This window comes from Carassius auratus, chromosome 41 (assembly GCF_003368295.1).
Source record: "Carassius auratus strain Wakin chromosome 41, ASM336829v1, whole genome shotgun sequence".
NCBI classification, from domain to species: domain Eukaryota; kingdom Metazoa; phylum Chordata; class Actinopteri; order Cypriniformes; family Cyprinidae; genus Carassius; species Carassius auratus.
The window spans coordinates 18,172,021-18,185,362 of NC_039283.1; the positions used below are offsets into that span (position 1 = coordinate 18,172,021).

General features: G+C 38.1%; 1 protein-coding gene across 2 annotated transcripts; it reads right to left on the reverse strand.

Moving 5' to 3' along the window:
* Positions 1–735: 735 nt before the first annotated feature.
* LOC113059149 (leucine-rich repeat and immunoglobulin-like domain-containing nogo receptor-interacting protein 1) lies at positions 736–11,610 on the reverse strand. Of its 2 annotated transcripts, none has more exons than XM_026227433.1 (3): positions 11,106–11,610; positions 4,380–4,487; positions 736–3,747 (listed from the first exon to the last, which is right to left on the reverse strand). In XM_026227433.1, exon 3 carries the CDS (start codon positions 3,733–3,735, stop codon positions 1,921–1,923), a length of 1,815 nt encoding a protein of 604 aa, XP_026083218.1. In that variant the 5' UTR covers positions 3,736–3,747; positions 4,380–4,487; positions 11,106–11,610; the 3' UTR covers positions 736–1,920. The 2 variants fall into 2 exon arrangements, with proteins under 2 accessions (XP_026083218.1, XP_026083216.1); XM_026227431.1 differs by lacking the exon at positions 11,106–11,610 and adding an exon at positions 6,044–6,308.
* Between the last annotated feature and the right edge of the window lie 1,732 nt (positions 11,611–13,342).

Below are 13,342 nucleotides of genomic sequence, written 5' to 3' on the forward strand. Positions count from 1 at the left end.
CGTGATTATTATCTCTTTTTTCTGGGTTATTCTGGGCAGCAGCAGAAATGATTTGCTCTGAGTTACTCTCTCTGTCTCTCTCTCTCTCTCTCTCTCTCGCCCTGCAGAATCCAGTTAAAGCCTGAGAACTGTCTGTCCAAAAAAACAACAGCCTGCGTAAAACATCACTGCGAGTCCCCTGTCCCTTCTTGTACTCTCAGACAATAATCTGTCATCAGCGTAATAAACATACCCCTCACAGATCAATTTTCACTTTGTTATAACACTGAAAAATGGCCTAAACATGGTTATATCAACCTCATCTCATTGGTAATCAGATGAGAGGCAGCAGGGGGGAATTATTTCTCTGTTTAACAAACAAGACAGTGACTGTTGCGGATAATTATGCAGATTCTTCTCTCCTGACACCGTCTTTACATCTCATGTCATCTATCCTCCCCGATCAGATGAGCTAAAGAAAAACTGCAGGCACTCAAGGTTACAGGTGCTGCATTGATGAAACAGATGGAGCTTACATCTGGACTATTATATACTGCATACACCAGAGTAACAAAGAGATATGATCATAATGTCATTTAAAATTACAGCTGTCAACTGTATTAATGAACCCTGCAAACTGTTCAGACTTTCAGGACTCAAATTAACTTTACCTAGAAATGGATTTGAATTTTTAATGAGGAGGTTTAAAATGGAACACTATGGAGTAAAGATAGCAAGACAAGATGGTTTTCTGAACAAGCAGACTTGCATGGTCTTTAATTATCCAAAGCAAAATATGATAACTTACAAACGCATTAGCAAAAACATCCAAATTTGGAAATATATCTTATATACATTACATAAATTGCAAAGCATCTTAGGTAAATAACCATGTGTCGTCATGACATTTGTGCCTAGCCACATCACTTGATGTTGTTAAAAAACTAAAGACAAAAAGAGTCACAAAAGACATTTCTGAATGACCCTGCAGAATGTTTGTAATCTTACTGCAACCTATAAGAATAGCAGCTGTAATGTACAATATGACACGCTTTATGTTAATACAGTAATGCATTCAATCATTAACTTATCCATTTAAAATCCTTCACTTTTAAAAAAGTATTAGTTTACTAATTTTGTGTTGTAATGCTACAAACTACAATAGGCGTTGATGGGCGGTTAAGACTTCTACAGCAACACACATAATTCTGTGGGTTATGCATATGTGCAACAAAAAGTTACAAAATCTAAAACTGCATCATAGGTGTTGTCAAATGCATCATCGCACGGCCGGCTCTGGTTTAATTTGGCAGTGAAATGAATATCTCTAAAGGCTATCTGTACCAGAGCCCTCACATAGGAAGAGATTTTATTCATTATACTAAGAGCCATGAGCCTTAAAAAAATCAAGCAGTAACACACCAAATCAAGGGCACACCACAAAAATATCCAACAGTTATTTCATTATTTAATTGTGGACTATTATTCAAATAATTTCTTTACACACTATATTTATGCATTGCATTTTAAAACTATTTTAAATAGAGTTTACTATTAATACTAGTTCATATTAAATAAAAATTATTTATTTTCTTTGTAAATGTATTTATTATACATTTTTTTAAATGTATTACTAGATAGTATAATGAATTACTACTATCAGACTATAAGCGTATTTGTTGGTTGTTTGTCTTCAGATTGTGGCATTGCTCAGCAATCTTACAGACTTTATTACCGATTATAGTGGCTATCTTACTTCTCCACTAAAATGTTATTATTATAAAGAGTTAAGTTACCTACTTACACTGATGTCAATCAGACTCGTTATGTTATCATAAGGCTTTAACTGCATTATGTATGAGCAGTTGATCCACTTTGAGATTTACTACAGTTTTAAAGGCTCCACTAATTTGACCATGACCATGAATTCTCTATTCCAGCTCAAATAAGCTTCATTGTGAATCTCCCAGTGTCCCCACCATCTCCACCTCCACCCATCGATGATCGTGGCACAAAGTCTATATTGGCAGTGTGTTTTATCTGACCCTTGCTCTGACTCCAAAAGAACATAAACACAAAACAGATCGCCACAGAGCTGAGGAAAGAAAGAAAGCCCATGGTGGTAGCAATGATGAGTGTTTTAGCATCAAAAGGGTAAGGACTCGACACCCGTGCGGAGGAGTTGGTAGAAGGAGGTAATGAAGTTTCCATCCATCCCTTGTCTGAGAAATACGATGCTGTGCGGTTTTGTGGAAGCCCCTCCACTTGCAGACTCACGGAGATGCTGTCGTTACCTGCTGCATTAGATGCAGTACATAGATACGTTCCACTGTCCTGTACTTGGGTGTAACGCACCTCCAAGCTCCCGTTTGCAAGCACTCGTACTCTCCCGACAGAGCTCAGTGCAGTCTGCTGGGCTGACAGCCAAGTAATAGAAGGCGATGGATAGCCGTCTGCTCTGCAGTCAAACCGTACACTCATGCCCTCCACCACACTCGCATCCTGCTGCTGGCGGCTCAGAATCTGCGCTTGTCTGCAAGTAAATACAACCGTGAGATCAGCCTCTGAAAAATCACGAAATGCCTTCTTGTGCCGATTTGGAGGTGAACAGGTGGGTTGGCGACCATCGAAATCCAGCCGTCGCCGACGTCGCATGACCCAAAGTAGCCTGCAGTCACAAGCCAGTGGGTTTCGGTCCAGCCTCAGTGTCTGCAAGTTCCCTACGGAGTGGAAGACGCTTTCTTCCAATGTGGACAGACGATTCGAGGACACATTGAGCAGACGAAAGTGGACCAGACCCCTGAAGGCACCTGGCTCAATACGTAGCAGGTTCCCACCTACCAAGTGCAACTCTTGGAGCCGCAGAAGCTCTACAAGAAGGTTGGCCTGTATGGAGGTGATGGGGTTGTAGGACAAGTCAAGGTACTGCAGGTAGGTGAGAGGACGCAGTGCAGCATAAGGTACGGCGCTAAGGTTGCAGTTGCTTAAAATTAAGGTGGTAAGGTTCAGACCAACCAAGCTGTTGCTATTTAACGTGTCGAGAGAAGGCCAGTGGAGGATCTGCAAAGTGCGCAGCTGGTGCAGTCGGCGAAAAGCGTTGTTGGGCAGCACACTTATGGTGAGCTTGCGCAGGCGCAGCTTTGTCAAGTTCTGAAGTTGCGACAGAGCCTCGGTGGGGATTGAGGTCAAATTGCTCCGGTCCACGTTCAGCTCCTTCAATGCCTGAAGCCCAACAAACGCCCGTTGCGAGATAAACACCAGGTCGTTTTCTCCTGCATCAAGCTGCTGTAAATTAATCATGTCCCGGAATGTGTAATCCAGAAAAACCAGGATCTCATTCTCGCTGATATCTAGACGTAGAAGGTTGGAGAGGCCGGAGAAGACCCCAACCGGGAGGATCTTGAGACGGTTGTTCTTAATCTTCAAGTATCGCAGGTTCTTTAGCCCCTGAAATGTCTCCACCTCAATCATAGAGATTGTGTTCTCACTCAGGTCCAGGTCCTCTAGCTTTGACAGGCTGGAGAACTGGCGCCTGGCCAGTGTTTTCAGCTGGTTTCTTGAAAGGTCTAAGCGTTTGGCATTGCTTGGTAACCCTTCAGGCACAACCGTCAGGTGTCTTGAGGAGCAGTTTACCTCCAAAGTGTCATGATAACAAGTGCATTTCTGAGGGCAGGTGAGGTCAGCAGCCGATTGGTTTATGCACCACAACAGCAGGACTGTCCATGCACCCCACTGGCCACACAGATCCATGAACATCTTACCTCCTTCCTGCAAAAAAAAAAGAGAAAAAATGGTCAATGCAGTGTCAGATATGAGGAAGAAGTTCATATAAATGTAATCTCTGTATTCTTATTGGTTTCATATGGTTTTGAAAAACTCTTATTTTCAAGTTTCGGTTTACAATCTACATGTGAGTGTATTTTTTACTTTTTAAATAAATTTCACAAAGTTAAAAAGTATCTTTTTAAATAATTAAATAGGTAGAGGCAGTTTTTTTTATATTTTAAAAACATAAAAAAGATTACGCCAAAGTACTAAAAGTTTTCTTTTCATTCTTTTTATTAGTTATGAAACAACAGTTTGACATTCCTGACTTTATTACCTCTTCCCTCCAAAATGAAATTCATTGTAACTGTATGTAACATTGTATGTATGTAATTAATTAGCAATTATGTATTTTTTAATACATTAATAGATATGGACAAATTATTGTTTTGTGATTGACCCAAATGCATCTTAAATCATCATAGTGAAACAGTTCTAAGTCGTACTAAGCAATAATCAACACATACAAGAAGCATTTTCAAAAGCTATAGATGTTAAATAATTGAATCAGAAGACAAACGTAGTTGCTTTCCCCATAACTATTTTTAAGTCTAGTTTACCAAGGGACTGCTTACCAAGGGACTTTTATAGTGCCAGTTCTCATAACCAATGTTTTCAGGTCGGTCTCTATGTTGGGCTCTGTGTTTGTTGAAGATACATTTAGACGTCACACTTCCAAAAGCCTAAAACCAGAGAGAAGAGAAGAAACAGAAAAATGATTCAGACTGTGCTATGATGATTTGTGCTAACAATGTCCTTAATCCTCTTGATTTTAGACAGACCGACTGATCCAGGCACAGCTGAAGTTGTAAAACAGCTTTTCATCCATTTCTGATGATGGACAACAGCGGAATGTCTGCAGATTGTATGCGCAGTCATTAGGTAAATAAAAATGATGAGACATGTGAAAGCTACATAGCAACACGCTTATTTCCCTCCAGCTCTCTGATGTGAGACGACAGGTGTGCAGGGCACTTTCACTACAGTCCAGCTTAACCTCATGTCACAGGATGCAGGTGCACAGGTGTAGAAACAAATTAGGAATTACAACCCCAGCATGGACAGACGTTCAGTTTAATGGACGAAGCTGAGCCAAAAGACATCAGACAATCAACAAGAACAGAACAATGGACTGCTCAATTACGTGGGAGAAATAAAAACAGAAAAGCAAGATATAACTCAGAATTCTAACTAATGTAAACCATAAGTATACACAAGTCAGAATTTGTGAGATAAAAACTTGCAATTAACATTTATGTATTTATTTAGGCAGAAACAAGCTTTGATATGAATAAATTCAGCATACACACTGAACCAAGAGTAAGATCTGAACATTCATGCACTGAATTAAACGAAAAATTGCTCCTTTCTGATACTTCTGATTCTGATTCAGAAAATTAAACTGTAAAAAATTAACTTACAGCAACATAACCTTACTAACTAAGATATTTAGCTTTGGTTGCACTGCACTGAAAAAGTACAAATCTAGGCAATGTGATGGATTGAGATGTCTGAGACTGAGATTTGTTCTTTCAACAAGTACTCAGTAATTTAGTCTGTTTGGATTTGTCTGTTCAATGAAGGTAATGTAAATGTATCTTGCATCTGCTAAAGACAATTAATAGCACAGGAATCCTTCATTTATCATTATAACACACAGTTTTTATTTATTGCTAACCTGTAAAGCAAAAAAATAGCATGTCAGTTTGCTTTTAAGTCAGAAAAAATAGGATCATAAAGATGATTCGCTTCTTTTTATTATTATAGGTAAACAACTCTAACACTTCACATATAAACCCCAGGAATGGTGAACAGATCAATAAAGAGAGAGAGAGAGAGAGAGAGAGAGAGAGAGAGAGAGAAAACTGAGCTTTAAACACCACTTTGGAAAGTAGTAGTAAATACAAAAACAACAGCAGGATCAAATTATAACACTTTTCTTAGTTTTAAATTAAATTTATGTAGTAGTCAACATTTGAAGTGGATCAAAAAAGTTAATCAAAATTGTCCTAAGACTAGAACGCATTTAGGTTTTAGGTTTTAGGACAACTTAGGATCCACTTCAAATACTGACTACTGTAAATTATCACATAAGCAGACCTGTATTTAAATGCATAAAAAATTAACTAAATTGAAGTTAAATTGCTTAATAAATCATAGTTTTTGTATTGAATTTGTAAACATTTCCAGCAGTCCCTTGCATACTAATGAATGAAACAAAATGGGTATAAACTCCTACCTTGTCGTGACAAATGATCTCAATTAATCCAGTCCTGCATTCCACCTCTCCCACTGCCTGCTTGCTTATTATAGCCTATTCACATGGGTCTGCGTTTCTCACATCTCCTGTTTACGCACAACGCTTTTATTTTTTACTTGTCCCTGCTGAAACCACATAAAATGAGGTTGACTTGTTTCCCTGAGTCTAGAGTCGTCCCCTGTCTCTACACAAAGGCCTTATATTGGCCAAATAAGCTGACTCATAATGCTGTATCTAGCGAAAGGAGGGAGAGAGAGTCAATCCTGGCTTGGCTGTTTTGACACCATATTGGTTTTCCACACCACAGTGAGCCTGGCTTACACAAATTAAAGCTGTGAGTCCCTCTCTGTCGACTTGTGAAAGACATAGTGCAGCAGGTGTACGTGATCTGGACATGGAGGTGACAAAACTCATGCTCTGTGTCCTGCTGCTTGCCTATAACATTTCACACTGTCTGACAACTAAGCTGTTCTTTAATTAAAGAAAAAAATATATATATATTGATGCTATGATTTTAATGTTGAAACATCTCAACAGCTTACTTTGAGGTTGCAGTTAACTGAACTTGTAATTTTCTTGTTCTGTTCAAATTTGTTTCTAAATGTTTCATTTTCTTTCTCTTTTCTCTCTATATTGTATTTGTATATATTTTATATATTACTATAAAAATATAAGGTCTATTTATGTTCTTGGTATATAGTTTTTTTTGTTCAATTTCTGTCAAATGAATTTGTGGCCTAAACTCAAGAAGAAGCCTCTCAGTAAAACTTTTGCATGATCAGCTACCACCACTGTTTATACCAGTTTTGGCAATGCTCTTATCTAACAAACAACACTCCGCCAAAGAGTGCGCCCTTGTTGATCTGATACAATGTCATCACAGTTAGCCGGCCTTCACTAAGCTGAACGCACACACATAATGCACTGTTTTCTCATATTGGGCCTGACTTTCATACTTTCACTTCAACAATCAAAACTCATTAGAGTCAGACAGGCTTCATTAGGTTACAGTAAATGACATGGACCTTTGCCAGGTTAGAATAACAGGGGAGCAAAACCTTTTCTCTGCTGCTGTATCTGTTCCCCTGACTCCATTAGAAAACCACAACACTTAAAGCCTTTGCAGACTGACTCCAATTTGCACTTCAGTGACTCCAGGTGTGCAAATGTGCTTATAACAGTCCTAAAAGAAGTACTATTGAGCTTTAACTGTTTATTTTTGTGCAAAAATTGTCATGGTAGGGATGTGCCGAGCAAACAGATGAGGGGACCCAGACTGTTTGAAATTAATATTTAACATTACATGATATTCACAAAATGGCAGCCAAACCCAAAAGAGATTATATATTTATCCTTATTTTGGCTTGTCTTACACTAACGGTGTTTAAAAATGCAGGAACTCTTCAGTGACAACATCAGAGGTCTCTGACCTGCATATTAAGGGTGATCTCTAACCTCTAAGTGTATCCAGGGAATGTACTTCACCTGTCCCTTGGAGCCCGTGCTATTCTCGTCCCAGCCGGGTGAAAAATACCCAGAGCCACTCTCCAATCTCCAATTAGAATTCCTCCAATCAATTCTTCACAGCAACAATTGCAACTGAGTGAGAAAGAGGCTGTTTATGGCTCTTGGCCCTCCACCATGCCACAGAATGCAGCCATGTGAATGGACACACGTATTAAAGGCTTTCTGAAACAGGTGTTGTTTAGCAATGGGATATGATGACAGATCTTCTGGACATGAACTATTTGTTCCCTTTGAGCTTGCCCGGGGAACAGAAAAATACATGCAACAGAGAAGGTGAGGTTCACACTTGGATGCCCAAACCACAGATGCTTCCTCAAAAGCGCTTGTATTTCAAGCCCACAGTGAATTTACAAGACGCTTCTGCTCATCCTTCTGTAATCCAACTTTGCTTAAAGCGATAAGGATAAGGAGTTTAAAAACAACTCTGTTGTGTGACTGCATTTGTAGCATTATGCATTTATAATCTAAGCTTTCTTTTGGATTGTGACTGATTTTGCTGCTTTACTCTAAATAAGTGTGAGAGTAAGATGTGGAAGACAAAGGTGTGAATACTTTATATTTAAATGTGCATTTGTTTTTACATTTAGATTATACTTCCCGTTATCTAACGTTATTAGTAATTTTATAAAATGTTTAAATGAAAGCTTTAGCATATCAGAAAATGGTATCTTTTTGATTTTGATGATATACATTATACATTTGTGATGCCTAAATACATTTGTAACATTGATTTCAGTCTTTATTTATTTGGACAAAACAGTATTTGATTCTGTTACCAACCATAACATCTTAATTATCTTAATGACATATTTCACCCAAAAATGAAAATTTGCGTTTTTGTAATGCTATGTAATGCTAAATCTGTTCTGATGATGAAACAAACTCAAACTTACTACTGTTGTATGAACATTATTCCGTTTTATGACAGAAAGCAGAAATAAAATGTAGTAAATTATAGACAAGTAATGGCTGTAAGTATTAGAAAAGAGTATCTAATATTTTGTACATGTTGTTTATATTTTACTTGAACAAATTAATATGAATATTGATGCTTCTCTGTTTTTCATGATTATGAGGAGCAGCTAAGAGAGGTCACGCTGGGTTAAGATCACAACAGTCTGAAGGACAGATTATGATAATTCAGCTTTGTGCTGGTCACAAGTCAGTGCATGTATATTGTGTACCCCAAAGAGATTCTAATGTAATGCAAAAGAAAAACATGTTTGGAAAGATGATATCATCTCACATGTTCCTACTTCCTGCCAGAAGGCAGCACACGTACGTGTATCAGTGGTTTAAACTGACTTTAACAGAACTTTTCAATGACACACAAGTAAGGTCACCTCAGGCTAAACTGAATGCATTAATGTAACTGGGTCATTGCACATGTGCTCAAGTTCATTGTTAATTTTAGGCATTTTTATGGACAATGGGTGACAAACATTTGCACATATGCTGTATAATATAAACTTTGAAGAAACATGCAGAATCAAAAGCATCTGCAATTCAGTAAATATGCTGGTGGGACGGAGACAATTTGTTTGTGAAGGCTCGGATTCAGATTTCATTCTAGTCATACACTTGTCTTGAAGAACAGAGTATAAATCAAGTCTGAGTCCATTGATTTTTAGTGTGATTGTTTAAAGGTCAAACATATGGAAGTGGTTTAGGCTCATATGTCATCTGTGAAAACCACAGAATCTGTTTCATTTATGTATGTATTAGACGACCATAGATTTTAATCCATCAATTGAGATTGCAACCCAGTTGCGCTGACAGATTGCCTCCAATCCAGGGTCACAGATCCATCTTTTAAATGAACCACTCTTATGGGAAAAACAGCAATTGTTTAGTTAAAAGATAGGTCTGGTCGATTGGGAAATTTCCCCAGTGAGACCTCTGCATCTTGCTGCGTGTTGTAATACAGGACACCCATTAGCAGGGTCATATGGTGCCCTGGATAGTTTAGTGTTTAAGCAGTCCTAAATAGATCCGTTTTAGGGCAGCAGGATTACACGAAGAACCAGGATGATGCTCACAATGTGAGGCAGACTTATCGAGCCCCCAAATTTAGTCCATAGGTAACTGCTCTGCTTTATTACAAAGACAAAACCGGTCAAAACAGGGCATCTGCACCTGAAGTGAAGTGAAGTGAAAGTGACATTCAGCCAAGTATGGTGACCCATACTCAGAATTTGTGCTCTGCATTTAACCCATCCGAAATGCACACACACAGAGCAGTGAACACACACACACTGTGAGCACACACCCGGAGCAGTGGGCAGCCATTTATGCTGCGGCGCCCGGGGAGCCCGGGGAGCTGTTCAGTGATATTAAACCCTGCTCTAAACTGATCTCATTGTGGCAGACCTCATAAATCACATGCCGGGCGTGATGAGAATGTCGAGTGACCAAGCAAAACAAACCAGTGATTAAGTAAGTGCTTTTACCACTCCGCCCTATCAACTGGTGATATATCAGGTCCTGCTGTGCATTACAACTCTTCTGATTAAAGTGCTCACCTGGACCGGCCCCAAACCTTGCGCTCCTTTAGCTCTGGCTCATGCAGGATGCTGTTTGAAATCTCATTAGCGAGAACTTGCACAGATTGATTAGTGCTAACTAAGACATCTATGACTGCCAGGCGCCTCCAAACGCCTCAGTGAGCGTGCGACCTGAGACAGAAAGCTGAACACATCTGAGCTGACCATTGACATCCTGAATACTATATTTAGTTGTATATTTGACTTCCGAAACGAAGGCATTCAAAGTCATGTGCCTCATGGCCCTGTCAAGTGGGCTTCAACGAACAAAGAAACGTATCTATCTATCTGTCTGTCTATCTATCTATCTATCTATCTATCTATCTATCTATCTATCTATCTATAGATTAGTCAATGACTCTAATTGATGCTTATCAATTAGTTTGTCAAACAATCAATGAAAATGCATTAATCAGTCAACACATCGGTCTATCCATCCATCTATCTGTCTGTCTATCTGTCAGTCTATCTATCTATCTATCTATCTAGTATTGATAAGTCTAACTGATGATCTATCAATTGCTCTGTCTACTAATCAATCAATCAATCAGTCTGTTTTTCTTTCTATCTATCTATGAGTCAATGAGTATGATCCTCCCACTATCAATGAGTATGTCAATCGATGAAAAACAATGAATGAATTAACAAATCCATCCTTTCATCCATCTATCTAGTCAAATCAATGCTTTCCTATTCCAGTTTTACCGAATAGTTGATATTCTGGGCAAATTATTTTAATAATATATTTTTCTTTATTGTCTGTTGTTTACTTTAAAATAAAATGGCATATATTTATATTTAATATACAACATATGTTTTGACATCTATGTAATAGCCTGAGTCAAACGAGTTTCAAAATGAGTTTCTTCCAAATTACTCGTAACTCTGAAGAACTCCGAACAACATCGTTTTGAATATATAAGTAGGAAATAGCCTACGTATATCTGAACAAAAACCAAAGCGGAACTCACCCGCAGTCGCTTCCCTCACGATAAATTCATGGCAGCGATGTCATAGCTCTCCAATCTCGATTCGCAGTTCCTCACTTCTGCACAACATCGTGCTCAGAAAGACGACGAGCATGTCTTGAGACAAGACCCGAATGTTTTTAATCGCTTTGCTCCTTCATTAATTCCTTCTGTAGCGACACATCCCTCTTGGGTCTAGTAGGATAATTGTAAGCTTAATTTAGGTTGGCTGTTCTCCGCTCTGATGCTGCCCTGCACTCAATCCTCTAACTTCCAACTCGCCACCTGCCCGTTTCAGTAGGCTACTGAACATCCAAACCCCGGCGGTTTACTGTTTACTGGTCTGTTCAGCAGAGCCAAGTGAAGGATAAGACCTCGTGAGAGCACTCTGGGAGAGTGACAGATATTTGCGCGGCTTGGCCAAATCTCTGGATTTAGGTAAAACAGCAGATGGTTGCTGGAGTGAAACGCGTGGCTTGCAGATGGAAGAAAACATCTCAAAGGACATGTTTGTTTCAGTCGATTTATACGATACAAAGACTGTTAAAATAAAAGTGCCTTTTCTGTGGTAAATAGCCAGTTTACCACAGAAAAGGCACTTTTATTAAAGTTATCTTTTCGACAAAAAACAGTGCAATAATTTATTGCACTGTTTTTTGTCGAAAAGATAACTTTATTTTTTTGACATGTAAGCCTATTTTTATTTTTATTTTTTGATCTAGCCTATATAAGGTAAAAGGATGTAGCTAAGTGGTTGTCAGAACTTTGAAATACAATGACAATATTACAAGAGGTAAAGGAATGGTACAGAATTAGCCATAAAAAGTCTTTAAAAAATCTTTATGAAAGTTAATAAATAGCTCATGCTATAACAAAGTTTTTAGATATTTAAGGTAGGAAATGTACAAAACATATATTCACGGAACATGATCTTTATTTAATAACCTAATGATTTTTGGGATAAAAGGAAAATCAATAATTTTGACACATACAAGTATTTTTTATTTTATTTTTATTTTTTTGGCTATTTCTACAAAAATAAATCCCCAGCAACTGGTTTTGCGGTACAGGGTTACATATGTGATTCTTACTAGTAGCCTATAACTAATAAAATTAAACTTTTCTGTTTTTTTTTTCTGTACAATTTTTTTTTACAGCGTCAACACAATGCAATTAAAACGCAATTTGTTTTCCATGAGGCTTTGAGTCAGATGTGAAGGCCTGCAACTAAGATCCTCTAAAATGCTGACCACGTTCAGATCTCCAAGGAATACTGCTGAACTAAAATAGCTTTTATTTAATAATATTTAAGAACTGTAGCCATTCACTTTCATTTTATAATATACAAAGTTTCACAGTCTGTAGAGAGACAACAATGTTCTATAACTCGTGTGAAAACATCTCGATGGTTAAAGGCTGTGGCAGCTATTTTAGCCTTCATGCCAGGATTTAAGAAGCTACACAATCATTAACATTCAGACTACATATATTCTTAAATTACTTAAGTGCCTGAAGTTGGGCATCACACAACAGTAACCAGCACTATTAATGTAAAATGATAAGACATGTTTTATCTTATTCCCTTTTTGTGTGAGGGGGACAGATACTGCACCCAATGAACAATAAATAAATTCTGTCACCAATGTACAAATGACTAACAGGTGTGATATTTAGTCTCAAAAACAATGAATCAGACAGGTCTTGCCTTAGACACTGTATACATTTGCTGACATCAATCATAAGAATGTTCCCTAATGGCAACAGACTCATTTCCACATGGTTATTTACTGCTGTTACAACTGTATAGTGCAGGTCCAGTTGAAACAGAGATACTTGCACTGGAATATCATACATTATTAGTTTATGAGAACAGTGACACACTCCACATTGCCAGTAGGATTTTAATTAAATCTGGCCACTAGAGGGAAAACATTTCAAATAAAGAAAGGGACTGAGAGCAGAAATGTCTCTAATATAGGAAACTCACCTTTATCCTCATTTAGTAGTTTAAGTTCTTTAAACTTCACAAGATTAATACATAACAGCAAGACTGGCCTATTTTGCCAAATCCTTTGTCTTTTTATTGCACTGTAGCCTATAGTTACCAGCAGTGATATATATTATATTATTTAAGTTCCATCGTGGCCTAATGGTTAGAGCGTCAGACTCCCAATCAAAAGGTTGTGAGTTCGAGTCTCGGGCTGGCAGGAATTGTGGGTGGGGGGAGTGCATGTACAGTT